Source organism: Alligator sinensis, unplaced genomic scaffold, assembly GCF_000455745.1.
Source record: "Alligator sinensis unplaced genomic scaffold, ASM45574v1 scaffold419_1, whole genome shotgun sequence".
Classification (NCBI taxonomy): domain Eukaryota; kingdom Metazoa; phylum Chordata; order Crocodylia; family Alligatoridae; genus Alligator; species Alligator sinensis.
In genome coordinates this window covers 32,564-53,715 of record NW_005842360.1, presented here as the reverse complement: position 1 = coordinate 53,715, position 21,152 = coordinate 32,564, and the positions used below count along the sequence as shown (strand labels likewise).

The 21,152-nt window shown below is 41.8% G+C and overlaps 2 protein-coding genes across 2 annotated transcripts in view; one reads left to right on the top strand and one right to left on the bottom strand.

The window, feature by feature from the left end:
- NUP88 (nucleoporin 88) overlaps positions 1-10,848 on the top strand; it is an 18,118-nt gene extending 7,270 nt beyond the window's left edge. Inside the window, 11 exon segments of the mRNA XM_006029164.3 lie at positions 660-810; positions 1,438-1,536; positions 2,001-2,091; positions 2,788-2,889; positions 3,684-3,842; positions 4,042-4,167; positions 4,681-4,746; positions 5,030-5,110; positions 5,481-5,607; positions 5,805-5,923; positions 6,418-10,848. Of these exon segments, the coding sequence (XP_006029226.2) occupies positions 660-810; positions 1,438-1,536; positions 2,001-2,091; positions 2,788-2,889; positions 3,684-3,842; positions 4,042-4,167; positions 4,681-4,746; positions 5,030-5,110; positions 5,481-5,607; positions 5,805-5,923; positions 6,418-6,481 (1,185 nt within the window). The 3' untranslated portion in view covers positions 6,482-10,848.
- The window catches only part of RABEP1 (rabaptin, RAB GTPase binding effector protein 1), a gene marked incomplete at its 5' end in the record, with an annotated part of 39,691 nt that continues 25,438 nt past the window's right edge, over positions 6,900-21,152 (bottom strand). Inside the window, 7 exons of the mRNA XM_006029163.3 lie at positions 6,900-11,106; positions 12,304-12,420; positions 12,968-13,066; positions 13,804-13,859; positions 15,786-15,975; positions 16,495-16,635; positions 20,413-20,511. Of these exons, the coding sequence (XP_006029225.2) occupies positions 11,005-11,106; positions 12,304-12,420; positions 12,968-13,066; positions 13,804-13,859; positions 15,786-15,975; positions 16,495-16,635; positions 20,413-20,511 (804 nt within the window). The remainder of the gene's footprint in view (positions 11,107-12,303; positions 12,421-12,967; positions 13,067-13,803; positions 13,860-15,785; positions 15,976-16,494; positions 16,636-20,412; positions 20,512-21,152) is intronic.

Sequence of the window (21,152 nt, the reverse complement as noted above, 5' to 3'; positions counted from 1 at the left end):
GGTCTGGCATTGGCAGCTCATGTTCATCTTGGAGTCAATAATGACTCCAAGATCCCTTTCTGCCTCTGTGCTTTCAAGAAGGGAACTCCCCAGCCTGTGTGTGTGCTGTGGATTCATTCTCCCAAGGTGCAGCACCCTGCATTTGTCTACGTTGAACCCCATCCTGTTTTCATCTGCCCACTTTTGTAGTTTGTCTAAATCTAGTTGCAGCCTCTCTCTCCCTTCAAGTGTGTCCATCTCGCCCCACATCTCAGTGTCATCAGCAAACTTGGACAACGCGCTTTCAACACCCTCATCCAAGTTGCTGATGAAGATGTTAAACAGTGTTACCTAGGAGTGTCTCTGCAGCTGGGGATGTCTATCTCTGATTCTAAAGGAGAGCTTTAAAATAAAAATTTTGAGGAAGGATGAGGTGGGGAGAGGAACAACTGTGCTTCAAACTATGGCTTGATTTTAGTTTAAAAGTGAAATATGTCCATGTTGGCCCTGCGGTGATCAAACCAATACAGAGTTGCCAATAGAATCATCAGGCTTGTTCGACCTTGTGTTTAAAATGCTTGATGGACCTTGGTTGCACTAAGTCACCATTTCTCCTCTATCCCTCACTGGTGCACTTGCTGAAAAGGCGTCTTACTGAAGAGTTGAAATGCTTTTTACAGTCGGAAAAGTCTTGGGACCCAAGATCTGACCTGATCCCTTCTCTGTACGTGTTTGAATGCGTTGAGCTGGAACTTGCACTGAAACTGGCGTCGGGGGAAGAGGAGGAGCCTGTGGAATCAGATTTCTCTTGCCCAATTAAACTACACAGAGGTAGGGCTGTTGTTCAGCAACAATAGTGTTCACTTTATTTCAGTGGCTGGATTTGTTAAGAAACTTGATCTTATCATTGGTCTCTTCTGGGGCTATTGCTTGGTGTCTAAAGCGTTAAAGTGGTGGAAAATCCATAAAGTTATCTCACCTGTTAACAGGGTTCAGGTAACAACATGGACACGTTTCACATTTGTTCTGAGCTGAAGTCAGCCTTGTTTTTTATTACTACTTAAAAAGAGGCACTCCCTTGAAATACTAAGAAACTGGTCTTCATGAATGTTGTAGCCATTGATGCCTGCTGTATGTTTCATTGTTCTAGGATGCAGTGTGGTCTCTTAGACGTGCACATTTTTGCACCAACTCTTCCTATAGGTGGGAGGGAAGAAGGATTGCCATTTCCTTCCTCTGTAGAGCAGAGGGTTACTGTGGAAGGGAGTCTGAATTTTCCTGGAGCTAAACCCTGAGCTACAGAGGGTTGGACTGGAAGCAGGAAGGGGGCTGGGTAGCTCCTGCACTACCAGCGTTAGTGCTGAGTAGCTGAAGAGCCCCCTTGAATAGAGTGCTACGTGTGGGTTTTCCTTGTGTTCTAGATCTGTGGGTAATAAATGTGATCTGCTTAATTTTCAGATCCCAAATGCCCCAGTAGGTACCACTGCACACATGAAGCTGGGGTGCACAGCGTTGGGCTAACCTGGATCAATAAACTTCACAAATTCCTTGGCTCCGGTGAGTAGTTAAACCGTCTTGTAGGAAGGAGAGGGTGTTTGCCCTTCAGGCTTTCCTTTGTGGAGGTCGCTGGCTGTCAGCAAACAGTCTCCAGCATCTGCCTGCCTGGTATTGCCTACGGCACGGGTTGTCAACCAGGGGCACACATACCCCTGGGGGTACTTGGGAAGGCCCCAGGGGTATGCAGCAGCGATGCAGAGAAGCAGGGATACTTGGGAAGCACTGCTGCCACCACGTGCCTTCGCTGCTGCCATGGCCGTCACTGCTTCACGTTTGGCCACAGCCCCTTCCCCGCCCCCTCTGCTCCGCGTCCAGAAGGGGGTATCCACCAGAAGTACTCTCCTTAAAAAAGGTTGAAAGCCCCTAGCCTAGGGTATGTGTATATCTCACAGCTTCTTCTCTGTAAGTGGTCAGCAGTGCCAGACCTCATAGAGGGAATGCCGCTGAGTGTGTTCTCTTTGCAGATGAAGAAGATAAAGACAGTTTACTAGAACTTGGAGCAGAACAGAAGTGCTTTGTAGAACACATTCTCTGCACAAAGCCATTGCCGTGCAGGTAAGAACTCACTACTATTCCTTCTCCCTTTGCCCTCCAAGTAAATAAATGGTCTCTGTATTTACTCTCAGCTCCCCTCTAACTAAATTATGAACTTAACCAAAATAAATCGGGTAAGCACAAATAATTAAGCTCTTGCTGTCAGGCCGTAGTATCATAAGGCTGCGTGTTAGGTTGGAATCAGATTGTTTCTTGTAGTGTGTGATCCCCAATCTTCCAAATAGCAAGAGTGGTAACATTCTCCCCCTCATGATGGTGGCAATGTGAATGCAGCTTTCTGTTAATAGCAGGAACATGCATACAGCTCTTGTAGAGTGTTGAAGACCAACCAGCCAACAGAAACGTTTCGGGTGCCCTGACTTTCAAGGTATCATTCGCTGGACAAAACCATTGTGCTGTATGATACCAGCTGCATCTTTGCATGCTGCCATGAGCTGCCTAGCTTCGTAGGCACAGCAAGGCCAATTACGTATTTCCATAAGAAAAGCTGGGATTACTAGATACCAGCTGTATAGAGTACTTTTAATTAGCATAGCCTTTTGTGCACTAACTTGTATAAGAAATGTCCTAGTTTAAGAGCCCAATGTGTTTTGCTAAATAGATTGAAGTAGAGAAACACCACAGTCAGGTAGAGTCTTACTGTACTGACAAAAGCTGTTTCAGTGAATTTGCATTATAATCTCTTCTCCCCTCCAGGCAGCCTGCTCCAATTAGAGGATTCTGGATAGTCTCTGACATCTTGGGGCCTACAATGATCTGCATCACCAGCACCTATGAGTGCATCACAAGGCCTCTTCTGTATGTGCTTCTTGTTTAATTGGATTAGCACTCGTGCTTTTTTTTGCCTCTCTCAAACTCATGTAATAGAAACTCTTCTTACCTAAATGACTTGTTAGTGTCCCAGACTTGCTTGGTGTTCCTCTTCTTAGCTTCACTTAGCTTGTTTTTTGGACCATTTTGATGAGACATTGGCAACTGGAACAATTCCAGGCTGAGCTGACACCTTTCCTTATATGAGTTACTCCAGAGGAAGAAGTAAGATAAAGGTTTAGAGGCATTGAGGAAGAAGGATAAATCTAAAATGCCCTCAGTGCTTTTGGTAGTATTGAATTGCTTTGGTAGGGCTAAGAGAGGCATTAGCAAGGGCTTAGGGATGATGCGTGGGGTGGAAATCAACTACATTTCATGGTAGCTTTTGCCTGGTAAAGAATCTTAAAGCACCCTACAGCCACCAAGCATGATAACATGGTCACCATAATTTAAGGCAGCATAGATTTAATTGTCAGATGCTGCAGTTGGAAGCTTAGCTTGAAGCTTATGGACTTAAGCTTACATGGAGAGAAAAGGTGTTTTTTAGGAGACTACTGTCAAGGTATTGGGCGTTAAGTAGTGTTCCCTAAAGCAACACAAGGTAAGATAAAGCTGCTTAATTTATATCCTGCCTTAAATGGGGAGAAAAATTCCTGCCAGACAATTAGGTTCTGGTGGTATATTGGTGGATCAAAATAATTCTGTTTTATGCCAAGAGACAGGTATTTCCATGTTAGAACTTTTCCTTCTGCGCCATTTCTATCTGTGTTTTGCTCTGGCAGAAGCACAGTCCATCCAGCATCCCCTCCGCTGCTCTGTACCCGGGAGGACAATGAACCAACAGTCTCGCCTCTCCGCATCCTGGCAGAATCGCAGCATTCATTTGAGGAGCACATCCAAAGCATCTTGCAGCGGAGCACTGCCAACCCATTGCTTTTGAAGTACATGCAGTTTCTTCTATGAGACAAAGTGGGAGGAGGCTATTTAAAAGAAGGGATACTCTGTTTAGAGGAGGTGGGCGTCTCCAGTGGATTGAAGTCCATGTGGAGTGCCTCCCACTCTGCTCTTCTGGGAGGACTTTCTCTAGGGATTTTGAACAGTGGGAGTGCGTATAATCCAGCTGCCCTTGTTTGTTCTCAGATCTGCTGATAAAGATGCAGCTCCTCCCCCAGAAGAATGCCTGCAGCTCCTCAGCAGAGCCATCCAGGTTTTCAGGGAAGAATACATACTGAAGCAGGATCTGGCAAAGGAAGAGATCCAGCAGAGGTAAAACAGCTTCATAAGGCATTACATGTTTGAAACTTGGCCCTGTGTAATGTATTCAGGGGAAATATTATCACACTAGATCCCTAACTGGGTGGTCAGTCTCATGAACCCTGCAAATGAGGATGATGTCATCCAGAGACAGACTGCATTTTAACATGATTGAGAATAGTTAATAAAGCTTGGCTCTGAATGTATTGGAGCTGATGGATATTAGGTTAGTGCTGGGTCTCTGCTTGGCATAGCAAAGCATTTCCTTTTGGCCGTAGGTATGCAGAATAAAATCTGCCTCCATGCTTGGAGCCTTCCAGTAACCTTTTGACTATGACAAAAATGTTATTGTATCTACCCTAGAAAGCTCTTCCGTATCCCTTGTCCCATCTTTTTTGATCCTGCTTTTAAGCTCCTGAGTGTGGCTTCTGTTTGTTTCTCTAAATCTCTAGAGATTTAATTGAGTTACAGAAGAACTGGCTGTCATGGCATTACATCTGATTCAGCTTTACCCTTTTTTGGCAGAGTGAAGTTACTGTGGGCTCAGAAAAAGAAACAACTGGAAGATCTTAATTACTGTCGAGAGGAAAGGTGAGTGCAGCCTGTTTATGTAGCAGGGTTCTTTCAGTCAAAGCCAGCAGCTTTTATATTTGAACAGTCCTTTCTGAAGCATTCAGATTCCTAGGGTACCAAACAAGCATCTAGCTGGAACTGAATACACTTAAACCTCTGTGGACTATCATAGCAAGGTATCAATCAGGGTCATAGGTTTCAGTCCAGCCCAGTTCTTACAGACTTTTCGTGCCTCCCACAAATAAAACTTAATCAAGAAGTTTTGCATAATCCTGAAGTAAATTGACTTTCTTACCTAAAGGAAAAGTCTGCGGGAAATGGCCGAACGCTTGGCTGACAAGTATGAAGAAGCCAAAGAAAAACAAGAAGATATTATGAGCAGGTAAGCACAAAGAATGGCTAGTTCCCTTAGCAAATCAGATCAAAGTGTGACCCTTCAGTAGCAGCTGCAAAGTCAAAGTAACAAGCAGGTGCCAAATCTTTTAGCCTGGTATTCAAAGCCCATGGTATTAGTGTCTGCACCTAATGGATGATGGCAATGTTGAGGATAGATTTGGCATAGAAGGAGCCTCTTCATAAAACAGTAATGTTGATAATGCATCAGACTAGCAGGCTGAAAGAACTAGACCCTAATTTGACTGAAATCTTTCAGTTAATATAATGCTTGAAATCCCAAAAGAATCCCTCATGAACCAGTCTAGTACATAAGGTAACTAACGTCTATGCACTAATATTTGTGAGTCTCTGTTAAGGATGAAGAAAGTGCTACGTAGTTTTCACACACAGCTTCCAGTTTTGTCAGACAGCGAGAAGGAGATGAAGAAAGAATTGCAGGCAATACATGATCAACTGCAGCAGCTGGGAAGTGCTATCAAACAGGTGAGACTGAGCTGGCACCAAGACTTGGAAGAGGCTCACAGTGATGAATAACTATGACAGACCAGTTGTCAGTGCTGCTCACAGGCCTAAGTTTGTGCTTGAGCTCCTGCTGCTCAGTTCCTCTACCCATCTGAAACGGTGACTCCTGAGCATACAGAAAATACTGATGAGTCCATTACTTTGTGTGCTATTTCTAGGTGAAAATGAAAAAGGATTACCAGCAAAGGAAGATGGAAAAGGGGACCAGTCCACGACAACCTAGTATCACCCTCAGTGCCTACCAGAGCAAATGCATCCAGTCTATTCTGAAAGAAGAGTAAGTTGGTTTTCTTTTCAGGCCTGTCTCCTTGTATTCCCACCAGTGATGATCCGAGTTTCTGCTATGTCCAAACAGCAAGGTGTTTTGGACTCCATTAGTAGATGTGAAGATTTATACTTAAGGATTAATGCTGATGGACTGGAGAGCTGAGCTGAGCTGAGCCCTTACAATTAGCTGAGTACTGGCAGGAAGGATATAATTTGATCTGTGGTACTTCAGATGGTCCCAAAACATTTTCTCTGACCAGCTAGGGTTGCTTTGGAGGCACAGCTCTGCCTTCATTTAAACATACTTTTGTGCCATTAACAGCCCAACTTGTTTACGTATATACCAAAGTCGAGTCCCTTTTCTCTGTGTTGCAGGCCCACTCTATGAACTGTCACATCCAGTGCTTAATAGCTTGGAGTGAAAAATGCCCCTTTGTGAGCTTGCAACTAAAACAAGATTTACTCTACCCATCCCCTCATGATTTCTGCATTCTTCTTTTGCAGGGGAGAGCACATAAGAGAAATGGTGAAACAGATCAATGACATCAGAAGCCATGTGAATTTCTAGTGGGCCAACGAGCACACAACCCACAGCAGAAGGCCTGAAGAGTTTTAGTTTTGATTGGTCTTGGCTCCTGATATTCCTTGCTATGTCAATTTATCATTATTTAACAAGTGCTGTATACCAGGTTTTACTTATTTTGTAAAGACTGATATTGAATAAAATGCTTTTGATAAGATTCTTTGCAGGCTAGATTTCTGCTTCTGGAGGGAAGAATATCCTATCAAGCCCAAGTGAAGTTGTGTATGAGCTTAATCTTCACAGGTAGCCTGTCAGTGTAAGCAGAGCAGTATTTAGGCAGGGGAACTACACCTGCTTCAGCAAGGGAGCTCCAGAAGCACATGCTATAAGGCACCACATTTCCCTCTTCCCAGAGATTGGCAGGAAGCGGAGCAGAAAAACCAGCAGAGCGCACACACTGCAGCAGCTTTTTTTTTCTTTTAATTTTGAACACTTTCTTCATAAGGACACACCTTCAAATACAGTTAACAAAATGGTTACATTGGAATTCTGGAGACAGCAGAATCCTACATCCACAATTGCACAGGACACCAACGGCTTGGGTTGCTGGAATGCAGTAATAGCTTCCAAACACTCAGTTTGCCAAGATATGGCTCAGGCTGACTTGAAAGCCAACTGTATGGGACTGCAAGTGTGGGTGATTTCTTCCCCCTCCCCTAAAACAATGATCTGGTCAAGCTAAGTTTTGAAAAGTAGTACTGCACTACTAGGACAATGGCACAATATGAAGTGCCAAAATAAAGCCTTAAGGATAGGAAGGCTGCAATTCACTGCTAGGTAACAAGGTTACCAGACATGCTGCAAAGAACACTTTTGTACAGATTAAGACTATACAAGTAGAGGGAACACTTACAAAACTTGATTTTTTTTTTTCCTCTCTTACAGTCTGCACAGACCAAAGTCCCAGTTTTCTAAACCAGTAAGTATGTTTTTGCATCGTAGGTGGCAATATGACATGTTAAAGCTAATAAAAGTTAGTAAGAGATCGGAAACTGATGGTACATATAATAATCACCCTCCCCACATCAAGCCTAAAAGCTTCTCAAACTAGTTAGGGGCAGTTTCTCTCCTACACTCTCAATTACAAAGTGAGCAGTACCCCCTTACATGCCTGAGGTGGATATGTGCGTGTTATAGGGACTGGAGTCCTTTGAATTCAGTCTCCAGAAGGCAACTGACTTCCCTGTGCAACTTCGCTGCAGAACAAACTAGCTGCCCCTCTCAAAGCTGTGCCTTATGTTCCTCATTTCTTTGATTAAGTCACCTTCAGATATAGGGGCTCATTAGTTTGCCAACCCAGCCTTCTCCAAGGTTAATGCCCAGAAATGCAGTCAGTCACTTCTTTCCTTTTGCCAAGCCAGCACCCTGAGCTAAGTCAGGTCTCCAAGAACTCTTGTAATGGTCATGTTTTCAGAGCCACTTTAGCCATGCTTCTCTCACAGTGAAATAAACTGGAACGGGTATTGCTAGCTGAACAGCCTGCTGGTGCAAAAGCTACATTCTACTTTTAAGCATTAAATAATGCTTTTAAAAGCTGAATGTAGGAGATTGGTCAAACTAGGGAATGGGAAAGCCTTTTGAAATAAAAAAGGTAAGAATGGGGAATACATTAGTCATAGCTATCCCACGTGATAAGTTAAAGCTGGAGGTTGCTGCATTGAACTCTACACAGAATCAAAGCAAGGAAGTACATCCATCATTCACCACCCCTTTGTGCTACGTTCCCCTTTCAATGCCCTCCCTCCATGCTCACCTTAAAATCAAAACCATCATGCAGCCTCTCAGGCCATAACATGTAATACACCAACATGCATACTCATGCACATGTTCCTTCTGTCATTTCAACATCAGTTGCTACCAAAGCTTTGAATGATCACTAACAGATCACCCACATACCACTTCTAGGCTACAGGAAAACATCTTGCAGCTGCAATCTGACACCACACCAATGCACAGCTACATAAAATATACTGCATGAAAGCCACATCACTCCCTATTGATCAAAGCAGTATAAACAATACATGGGCATGAGATAAGGCTGAATGGTGGCTGTTCAAGAGTAAGTATGGAGAGAGAAGATACGGCTCAGAGAAGGAGGTAGGGGAGGTTGAGAAAGGAAAGTGGCAGTGGTTTGAAGTGTGTTCCATGACTAAAAGCTGCTTTCCTTGCTTTATCTGAATAGCAGAAGGAAGTCTAGCAACCTTAACTCTTGGTTTCTTGCATCAAGTTATTATTGAGTGTGTTTCTTCAAAATAAAGTGTTCAATTTGCTGCAGAGCTATGTTGAAAGTAGTTCAGTCCAGGTCTTGTAAAGCAGCAGGCTTTCTTAGTGCTCCACTGCAGGAGTTAGGTACAAGAAGGATGTTGGAGTTCAGGAGAATGGGGAAAAATCTCTTGCCTTTACTGCTAATAAAGGCCCAGCAGTTCAAGTGCACATGTACACAACAGTGCATGTACATTTTAGGAAGCTGTGGGTGCTAATAAATATGATTTGGTGTCAAAAAGTTAGCAGCGGGCAGCAGCTCCTGTCAGGCCACAATCAGAAGGAATTCTGGCTACTTGCTTGAGATGTTAGATTTCATTTTTAAGCACACTGTCAAAACATGACAAGCAACACTCTTACTACCTGTCAGACTGGCTTATTCCTGAACAGGGCCAGAGGATGTGGGATGGTAGGGGAAATAAGTTAATAACAAGGGCAAAGCATTAGCCACATGTGCTTCATCTGGGGTTCTTTAAAGCAGTCCCCTTTTCAAAACCAATCAGTCCTAGTTTTAGTTTAGCAGAGTGGCTCTGGCTTTGGGTGGGAGTGTTTAAAGTGTGTGTGTGTGGGGGGGTGGTGTTTAAAGGCCAGACCAAAATAGTAATTGCATGCACAGCAATTGAAGGCATTTTCTCTCTCTAGCTTTCCCTTTACCTTGTAAATTTTACTGCTTTGAAGATTATAAAAGAGAAGCAACTGGTTAAAGCAGAAAGTATTACCCCCACTAACCATTACACTACAAAAGCAGAACTAGTGATCAATCCATTTAACCCCCACCTTCCTTTAGGTAGGGAATTCGGTTCTAATCAGGGGCCACTTCAGATATTCAGTCTGCAACACTGCTTGTAATCAACAGAGGATTGTACCTAAACCACAGCCAGCTGACCTCAGTGCATAGAATTCCAGTAACTACAGGAATGTTCATGTTAAACACCATACATCTGGGTAATAAGAAACCCATACCAACACTTGGAGACTCACACACATGGCCATCCTTCTGCTGTCTGCTGTTGTGTTGCCTAGCGTTACTTGAATGTATAATTACAGAAACAAGCAACAGTGTGGTTTAGGGGTACTTCCTTTGCTTTCAGCAATACCAGGCTGCCACATTTATAACAGATGCACTGGACTTTTGAAACCTGAAGCTACACACGCTGCATTTGTAGTCTGATACAGAATGTAACTGGTGCTTCACGTACCATTCACCTAACTTGCAGGGGTGGGGGAGGGAAATCAGACTGACTTTATTCTAAAGCAAAATCTTCTGCCCTTTTCAAATACAAAGTCAGGTAAAAGCTAGTAGTTCATGCATGGTGCTGTGCACTGCAGTGGAGAAGAGTTGTGTAAAGCCCATGCACTGCACTGACAGTGCGCAGAATTTTGCTACTAATCTTACCACCTACAAGGGACTAGTAAAATTGTTCAGGTTTAGAGTTAAAAAAGCATCTGCTGACTTAACTCTGTACAAAGAGGTACCAAATAGTGCAGTTCTTGTGTTTTTCTTGAACCCCAGAATTTAATGTGGCATTCAAAGGAACTGAATGTCTCATCATTCATTACAGACAGGTCCATTCATTTTTTTGGATTAGCTTTTTACCTGCTCATGAGATATGCAGCTCACTCATAGCCATCACATTTCAACAGTATCCAGATTCTTCAGCACAAGGGCAATGGTAAAAAAAACAAAAACCAAAAAAAGCACTGAGTTTGGAAAGAAAATCAATATCCAGTGTCCTGCTAATAAATTCATATTTTAATATAAAATATTCATACAGCATACTACACTTCATTCTCTCTGCTAGCGGAATACTGTTACTGACTATTCAAACAGAAAATTGTCAACCACTCTGCTCTTCAAGGAGTTTTGAGGGACATTATGGTTTCCAGCAGCTACTCTGATCACAGTATTTTGGGAGAGGGGAATAGGTTCCAGAAATCTATATTAGGTTAGAGAAGTTGGCCAAAAGGGAAAAGTTTTTCAGGATGTGAGGACTGATCCCACTTACAGTGGAACACAAACACTGCACCCATTAGTGTTCCCATTAGAGAGTTCTCTTCTAGCCTGCAATCTCCCTGGTGCTCTCTTCCTGCCCTGTACAAAACCTTTTCCCCTCGAGAAACAACTCAGTCATTGCTCCCCTCTGTTGTCTTCTGCTCTTTCAGTTAGAGTTAAATAATAATTAATGTTGCTATAAAGATGAGTTAAAAACCCCAGATGCAGCCTCGGAGCCCTGCCCCTCAGGGTGTCATGTTTCAGGAAGCTGATTAATGTCTGTCAGTTTTGTGTCATTCAGGATCGCCCGGATTCTCTCCAAGGAATCTGCCTGCCGGATCCGTTCCAACTGCACCTAAGAAAACAACAAATACAATATGTCCAAAATGGTGCGTCTGGACCCACAGAGCAATAGAGCGTGGTTCTACCCCAGCTACTCCTTTCCATCATGCACAGATGATGCCCATCCAGAGCTGCCACTGGCATGGAAGAAAGGAAATAGCCCTTCCCAGTTTGCACACTCCTCTTGACAAAGCAAATGGCTGTGGGGCTGAAATGTCACTGTCCAGCCACAAGAAGAAGAGATCAGATAGGACAAACAACTACTCATACAAACAAAGCTGGGGTCTGGGAAAAAAAGACAGCAGCGAGTGACAGTAACACCAATTTCTTGTCACTAGGTGTTTATTGAGCTACATGCATTTTTGGAAAGAGCATCTCATCTTCCAAGTGCTGGGCAATTTTTTCCACTATGGGTATTTTTCAGCTACTGATCCAAACCTGCCTTTGAAAAAGGAGATGACAAGCAGTGATTTCAGTGAAAATGGTAATTTAACTGTCTTATGTCTGTGCTACCTACCACTACAGCAGCAGAAGAAAGCACTGACAGCCTTCTCTGCTCACCCACATGGACCATGTAAAAACAAGCTGAGATTCTTGAGGCTGTTTACTAGTTAAACTAGAAAACTTGCTTCATGTTTTCAAAGTCTGAATTTTACATCACTTTAATGAGCTGTATGTGCAAGGAGTTAAAGGCCAAACTTTAGATGTACCCCAAAAAGAGCTTTGAATCGCACTCGGTTGCATAATGTAGTAACCTAAAATCCCTGGATATTGAAATTCCTTCCTTCTGCTGTCTCATGACAGCTTTTTAGGATCAAAGGACTATCCTACACTATGACTATAGCTTAAAAGCAGCACACTCACCAACTAGAGGTGCCATCCCATGGATTTAGAGCAAACAGTGCAAGTCTCTGCCTTCGCATCTCCCCTTCTGAATCACACTGTATCACTAAGACTCAAAGTCATATATTGAAGGAACTTATTGAGAAGGACACGATAGGGTTCTGAGTAAGAGCTTAATCTGGTTCTAAAACAGGTGGAATATTCCTGGTTTGTACTAGTAATGCTTTATTATTCATAAAAACACCTATCAATGAGTTTATAGCCCCAGCTCTTATGCTGCACAGGCTCCCTGCTACAGAGGTAGCAGAACATATACAGGCATTAGTAAACATAATACTTGGAAATGGACTGATTTTACCTCCCTTACCTGAAGGGTCTGCGAAAGCTTTACAAAGTCTCTCTGTACTTGCTCACTGACGTCTAATTCAGTCTGCAACCGTTGAGCTTTATTCTTCTCTTCAAACATCAGCTGCTCAAGGTTAGCCTAGAAAAAAATTAGTTCCTGATGTGTATTCACAGAGAAGTGGAGCATGTACAGACTCCCAAATAAAGTATGAGCTGAGAAGCAGAAAACCTGAGTAATACCACAGGCACTGCATGAAAGGATCCTCCCTGGGCCTTGGTTTTCCTGTCTATGAACAGGAGAATCTCAATTATCTGAAGTCTCAGGGGCTCAAACCGAGGGCTTGATTAAATTAGAGCTGTTTGTATATTAACAAACTCTGTATTGAAGTCTGTCAGAAGAGACGCTAGCCTTACAGTTTTAAGTCACTGTAGTTTAGATTATTGACTATTCCCTACTGCTCTCCCAAATACAATTGTAAAGTAACTTGGAATGGGGCTTTCAATAACTGCTAGGCAGACAACTGCATTGCCAGGACACCTTTTGACTTTCAGAGACTTCTCCTTGTGTTGTCCCTGTGAGTAATACCTTGTTTGACCACCACACTGATCTTCCAAGACTAACATGCGCAAGACAGCTTGCCTTTGAAAAGCTGGTTACCTTAACACACACACAACACAGATTCTACCTTTGCAGCAGTTTCCTTCTTCAGATGCTCTTCCAAAGTTTTGTTCATTTCCTGAAGACTCTCCAGCTGCTGTGTTTTCTCCTGCAAGGTGTTCTCCAACTGTAAAATCAAAGAGGACAACGGTTTTTCATCAGTTCATTTTTCACGACTGACATGCATTGAACACACTACCATGAAGCAATTGGTATAAATGCCTTTAGCCTTTATAAATGTGCAGAAACACCAACATCAAACCATGTCACTCATACTTTTCTACCCTGAAACTAGAAGGAAAGGTGGTGCCTAATAGTGTTTAGCTTAAAAATTAGTATAGAAAGAATAAATATTTTAGGGAAGAGGGTCAACTAAGGTGTCAAAATGTTATACTATTCCCAGCATTATAATTTGCCCTTCAAAACTTCAAATATCTTTTTTCTTCTTTTAAAACCATGCTGGTCTTTACAAGACAGAAGTATGTAAGCTCACAACTTGCAGTAAGGCTTTTATCAAACTGATACAAAGGAACAGAGTAGTTAAAAACTTTAAAGTTATCCAGTTAGGTTTATAACTGCTTGTGTACTTCCTTACATTAGGTCAACTAGTTAGTCTCCTTGTACAGAGTTCTTCTACATAAATGCATAAAAATGTTGTTAGTGACAACTCAAAGGCAACAAGAAAAACTAGTTTATCTTTTCTGATATGAAGGAGACATGCTCATACCGGTTCAGAGCCAAGGAGAACTTGTTACCCGGTTATCAGACTCCTCAAGATTCTCTTTCCTGCCCATTATACAGAAGGTTAAAATTCCTATATTTAAGTTTGTAAAACTCTTACAAATTATCACAGTGACTCCTCACCTGTTCCTTTTCCACTTTTATTCTGTCCAGTTCAGCTCGCAGACTAAAAATGGAAGCTGTAAAACAAAGCAAAACAAGCTTCGTCACTGCATTGGCTTCTTCAGGTTTTAAGACCCAGTTGTTATCTATCAATGGTTTAAAAAACAAAAAAAATCTAAAAATACTGTATCCTAGCAAGCGTGCCTACAAACCCATATACATATAGGTGCATAGCTTAGCTGGCCCCAACATGGAATCTGACTGTTCACTCAGCACATTACCATTTTGCCTATTATGAAGCTCTTCTTCTTCAACAGATAACCCTGGCTGTCTCTTCAGTAGGTAAATAGTTTAAGGCAGGTGTCAAAATTGCCATTATCACTATTCCTACCTAGCGGCCATGGGCTGAACTTCCTCCCCTCAGCCTGTTCCATTTTATCCATGTTGTTATACTAAGCCTGTCAGTATCCCATCTGAAACAGTTACATGTTCAGGAAGAAACATCTCCCGTCATTTGAATATTTAAACATCACTCTCTCAGGACATGAACCACTATTATTAAAAGATCATTAATATTATGAAGTTAATCTACTGTGATTTTAATAAAATGTGTCCTTCTTCAGAAGCCTTAGGGCTCTGTTTTATAATGCAGGTTTACTACAACCTCTTTTTCCCCCCTATCTACATGTCCTGGCTGAAGCTTTTTATTAATGCAGACTCCTGGACAGATCTGAAAGTGTAAGTAACAGTGTTGTGACAAAAATGAAGTACACCCAAATCTACTTGAGCTAGCCCTGTCAGTGCACAGTACTTTCAGCTTCGATTGGTACATTTACCTTGCTGACATCTGGAAGATCTGAGGCAAATCAAATACTCTTCCAACAACAGGACTCAGCTTCCACCAACCTGGGCAGCCTAAGTTACCCCCTGCACCCACCTTGCAGCATGTCCTACTTCCAATCAAGTACTCAGCTGTCCGCAGTCTCAGTGTACTTGAGCAACGTGCAGAACTATTACTTTATCTCATCTCCCATTTTCCTATGATTTTCCCTTTTCACTTTTCAAAGATATGTGAGGATAAATAACTTATTTCATTCTTATGAGCGCTACTTTGAAGGGAGACAAAGTTTTTCCTCTTTGTAAAACTAAAAGCAGAAAACAAAGGTAGCAAAGGTAATCTCAGGAGAGAAAGCAGAATTCTGTTTTGTTTTTTTTTCTTGTTCGCATTTCATCTCCTGCAAAATCTTTGAGATACGAACCTGTAGTAACACACAAAATCAACAACTGCACCTGTGTTTAATTCCTATAAGTTACTTCTGTTCTAATCATTTAGACAAACCTATACAAAGCAGCTTCTATTCTTTTTATCATTTTCTTGTTTGCTATTCACCTGTCTGCAGGATTCTCATTCCCCTTCACAAGTGTGATGACCCTCAGGAGCTAAAGCAAGTAAAAGCTGTATTGCTGAAGTCTAAACGAGATACTGCTCTCTCTCCTACTAAATTACCCTGGTAGTTTTCCTGGCAACACACTAATGGGTCACCTAGTCCAACAAATTAATGCCTTAAATTCACATTTATGTATTACAAAGACTGAAAAGAACCCCTGTGAACCCCCACATAACACAGGAAAGTGGCAGCACCACAGATTTCCATATATATTTAAGTAAAACAACTAAACTAAGAAACATACCTCAATGCAAGAAAAAAAAGAGGAACCACCCGGTTCCTGTTTACTACTTTTACTTTTAACTGCCCTTAAGTATCAGGTCTATTCTACACCAGAAGCCATATTTATAAGAAAAATCTTACAATACACAGCCACCTTGTCAATTTAAGGGCACGCTCAGATGCACACTTGTGTGTTTTCTATAAGCATGTCATGTACATCTTATGAAGAAAATGTGGATACCTTGTACTTGTTACCCCTAAAACCAAAATCCTAAAGTGCCTTCCATTTTCCAACAGGCAAACCTCTTTCAGGAGTATTTTTTCCTCTCTCACCTATTTCCTCTTTGCAATTCTCTATTTCCATCTGTAAAGTTTCTTCTATAGTTTCCTTCAAACATTGTTCAGCTCGAATCTGTTCTTTTAAGAATAAGATTTCTGCCTTAAGTCTTTCTTCAAGGTGATCTGCTGCAGTCCGTACACTAATGATGTCCTCACGGTATTTTAATAGCAATTTACGGAGTTCCTAAATGGAAGATTAATGAGAAGTTATTTAACAACAATATTTTCCTATACGCAAAGATACACACACAGGCAAAAGACAGAGATGGTAACTTGTTTTATCTCCATAACTTCTCTGTATTCTGCCTCAGCTTCTCAATTGACTCCTAATTTTTCAAATGATTCAGCAAACCATTTGTCTGAAAAGGAAATAAAATGTTTGCAAAAAACTTTATCTTCTCTTTGTATCTGCCTACTGTTAATCTGACACCCTTGAGTATGAGGAAGGGATATCTAGTGACAACTGAGATCTACTACTCCTCAATGCTGAGGATTATGGCTTATTCTTAACCTTCAATCACTCGTATGCTTAGTTTACGTTCACAAGTGGGATTATATGTATATCTGAACAACAGTTTGCAGGGGCAAAGGCTTTAAAATTTAGGCTACAACAGGTTCTACAATTTTATCAAGATTGTAGGTACCACACACATTTATTTCATTTTTTTTCTGTATAGTCTTCCAACAATTTTCAAATCATTACCTCCATGGATTCCGGCAGAATGAAGTCTTCTGCATTCTGTAAAGACTCATGCAAGCTATGCTTTCCTTGAAGGCTTTCATTATCTTTCTGTAATCTCACCAGCTCCTCTGAGACTTCCTCCCTTGACTGTGTCAGGACAGCCTTCAATGTAAAGAGAAGAGCACAAAATTATGACCTAAAAATTGTGCTTGGGCCTATTCGTATCCAATTGATCATCGTGCTTCCAGTGCTTTAGAAAGGCAGGACAAATTACATTTTTTGAGAAAAAAGGGCAAAAAGGTGGCAATATGGATCATCTCCCTCTGTTTAGCTTTGCTAATTTCAGTATAAGTAAAAAGCAGAAAAAAAAAAAAAATCAAACTTAAGGGCACAATAATAAGCAAGAGAGTAGGTTATAAATACACCACAACCATGTATCTGCCAATTTTCTTGCCTCTAACTGATAAATTGTGTGTCTATACACAAATGTATAAAAGAGGCTCAATTTAGTTTTTCAAATCATGAGTGGAACTGTCAGCAGAGTCTAATAAGATCAATAAGACCTTGTTTTAAGTGGATCCCAAGATTTAAACCAGGGGGTGTCAAAGATAGAGCCCACAGAACACTATGATCCTGCCCACAGTGCTGCCTGCAGTTCTTGGACTGGCCTCATGGGCTGCAGGCAGCACAGGCACTGGCTTCAATCCTGTGTGCAGTATGTATGTGCCAGAAAGGCTCCGGGCTGGTCCAGGCACACGTTAGAGGCAACACGAGGGGCTGGCCTACAGTGCACACTGTATGCGTCACCCAGGTGTGATTGACCTTGGATTTATGGCTTACTTGGCATGCCTAGCCAAGGCTGTAGGCTCAATCCGTCCTGCAGACTGACCCCGTGCCCCTCACCTGTCTCATAGGGCCAGATAAGTTTGATGCCCCTGACTTAAGCCATCTGGGCTGAAATTTTCCATGTCACACTGGTCCCAGGCTCACACTTTTAGTAAAAATTTCAGCTGAAATTGTCAAGCTATTTCCAAGACTGAGGTTACTAGGAAGATGCACTGCCTGTGACCTTTTCTCTCATAAGCTCTCATGCCCAGGTGTTTTGCCACAGGACCTAGACATTTGGCAGGGGGGGACCTCTGTTTCACTGATACTTTTGCCTTCTTGAAAATCTACGCAAACTCAGCCAAGTTTTAAGCCTTTGAAAACTGTTGTTCGCAGAGGCTTGGAACAGACTTGCTAGACTGTCAGAGTTAAGATCAGCATATTCCACCTCTGTTACGCACACTCCAGTGAAGGGCTGAGAAGGACTTTCCTTGAAACTGCAGCTCTGGGTTGCTGCAGGCTATGCTGGGTCCAGGTACTGAATCTGAGAACTGGCAGCCAGTCTCTCCTATGCTCTCAATGCTTATACTGTTGATGTGCAAGGAGTCTGGAAGAAGCGGCCCAATTCAAACAAAGAACAGCAATTGGCTTCTACCCCAGTCTACTTACCATGCCAGAGAAGGGTTGGGGAAGCAGACTGGATCAAGAACCTGGGGACAGACATAGCCAGTAGAAATGAAATAGTAGGAGTATGGCAACTGAGGCCAGAGGGCAGCAGAGAGACTGGATGAACAGCTAGGAAAAGATGGGCAGGCCAGGAACTGACTGGGTGAAAGAGACTGGATCTGATATGAGAAACCTGTGCAGTGAAGACTGGGACTGTCCTGGTGAGGCAAATGGTACTGAGAAGAGAAGCCAGGGGTATAAGGGAACAGACACAACAAAGCAAAAGGGTGCCGAGTAGGGGGGTGATAAGGAGAGGCAGAAGAATATGTCCACTAGAGCACATTCTCCTTTAGAGCCTGAAATAAAACCCAAGATTTCAGTCTCACCACTCTGCTGCTGACAGCAGATATCTGTGAAACCCACTGGTAAAGTGAGTTATCCCCCATCTACTGATGGTCCATGTAGAGGGTGAGAAATCTACTACTGGTATCAGTTACTCCATTTGCTCAAGTGGCAGAGGTCTGTGTGGTGGATCCAAAGGGTTTAACACCATGCTGATAAAACCATGTGGTTGCTGACAGGATGTCGCATGATGGGACTGTTTTTCAGTTTGCTTTTTAAAAACCTAGGAAGTTACACACAAAAACACTATGTTAAGATATTATTAACAGTGCCAAGCCAAACCTGCAAGATAGGAAATGCCAGAATTAAGGTTTCCTGTGCAAATTCACTGCATATGCACATATAGGCCACATTACGATATAATGTTTTATTACACGAATATTTTTTTCCAAAGGACCCCATCTCATTCAGGTCACAGGATGAACCTGCAGTGAGGATGAGTTAGAGCTGTAATGGGAAGGAAACTTATCTGTAAAACTCTAGCTTTGTTTATTTAAAAGGCTGGAAGGTGGCAGGAGAGGATGGACTCTTGGCTAAAGTTGCAGAAAGCTTCCCCAAGGAACTAGATTTTATCCCTACTTTCTGCTGCTGATGTTTTATATGATGTTAGTCAAGTCATTTAAACCCAATGTTTCATCAGCAGTCATTAATTTATATATTCCTTGTTTGCTGGGTGCATGAAGTCAAATTTGGAGAAGTGCCAAGCAGTCAATTAAAACTGAAGTCACGGGGAACTGTGAATGTTAACTAATACTTTATATCAGGGGTAGGTAACCCTTGGTATGGGTGTGCCAGAGCATGGCATGCAAAAAAAGCATTTTGCTTGGCCCATGTGCCTGGGGGCAGATGGTGGGGAAGGGGCTGGGGCTGCGCTGCCACAACAACGATTGAGCCCCTTGCAGTTCCCCCACTGTCTGTGCCCCTGGCACACCAACATTTTACAAGTTGAGGTTGTGGGTGGTTTTTGGCACTTTGCCCAAAAACATTGCTGACTCCTGTTCTATATTATGTCTCATCTCTGGGAGAGGGGAAATATCAGTCACTAAGTATCTCAGATCCAGCACCTGAAGTCTGTTGACCCATTTGACCTTGATCTCACTGCCTCAGTTCCTCCTTCATTTCCTCATTGCCTGTGGGCATTGTAAAAATACACTCATTAACACCGGTAAACTACTGTGGAACTATAGTAATTAATACCACAAAAGCCCATGAGAAAATTAATTCCGTTTCTGGAGTTGAGTCAGAATAGTACCTGGTAAATATGACAACACACTAAACTGCTACTCCTAAGTAAGAACCTGTATGAAGTGTAGGGTACAGAGGGGGAAGGGGTGGGCAAAGAATACAGACTCATATAGTTAATGACTACTATACTGAGGTGGCAAAGGCAACCTTATTTCTGAGATTCCTTAATCTCTCTAATGCTTGACTTTGCAATCTTAACAATGTTCTTTTAACATAGTTTTGTGTGTGTATTCTGTTCACTGCATGCATTTTACTATTTACGGTAGCTTCAGTAAAAACAAAATCTTTTTTTCTGAAAACAAGCTCCATCATGCTGCTACAGGTCATGGACTTGTCCTCCTTATAAATGCTGAGCGCAACAGGTCCGTTCCCCAGCATACCATGTATATGGAAAAGAGGTCAGTCCCTAGCTCCAGCAGTTTGGAGAGAGTAACAGATCAGGAACCCTTGATCCAGAACTTCTGGCAAAAGTTAAAACGGCAGTTAAAACGGCTTCTTGGAACGGTGGAAAGGGAAAAACTGGCAGACTGGGGAAGGATGACACCTGCAAGCAGGCTCTCCCTGCTACATGGTGACAAGTACACAGACTATGGCAGCACAGAACCTGGAATGGCTTGTAAAAACTATAGGCTTCATACCTATTTTTTAATTAAATATATCCACATGTAAAAAGCATGGTTATTTTATCTTAGCAGACTGTGCTAAACAGCAAGAAACAGACAAAACACTGATCACTTAATAAAGTACATAGTGCATCATGCAGCACTTTTGAAGTGAAATTTAAGATTAAAGTTTCTTTACCATTTGCTCCTGAACGCTTCTCTTTGCATGGGAAAATGCCTGCTGTAATTCACTGAGTAAAGTCTCAGACTCCTGACATCTAACAAGAAGTGAAGAGATCTTCAGGGGGAGGGGAAAAAAACCAGATCAAACACAAAGATACAGTTAATAGTTAAAGCAAATTAAAACAATTTTTTAAAAGCACTGAAGCATTCCCCTTCTCTCATACCTCACATATACTTTAGATATTGCAGCTTTGTATTTATTCAAAACAATTTTTTTGTTGTATTGGCAAATAAATCATGATTTCACCATAAGTGAGACTATAATTCAATCTGATCAGTTAAAATTAATAAGATAAAATATAATACATATTATATAACATAAATAAATAATTATACAATTATATATTTATACAATACATAATTATATACATTCTTATATATTTATATACTATATAAATAAAATTAATACTGTGTATTTGTATACTATTTATATATTAATCTTTTATTGAAAATTAACAATGAAACAGTAGCCAATTCTGATCACCTCAAATACAGACATTTCAGACCGGCAGAAAAGACAAAAGAAACCAAAGAGCTAAAGAAAAAAATAAAACAACGAAAAGAACAAGTTCAGGGGAAATACTGCAAAAGGGTTTTTTAAATATATTTAATTACTAATCCAGAAAATTTCCTCCGAAATTGCCTACTACACTCACTGGGCGTGGCCAGACGAGCGCGGATATGCGGTGTGTGGTT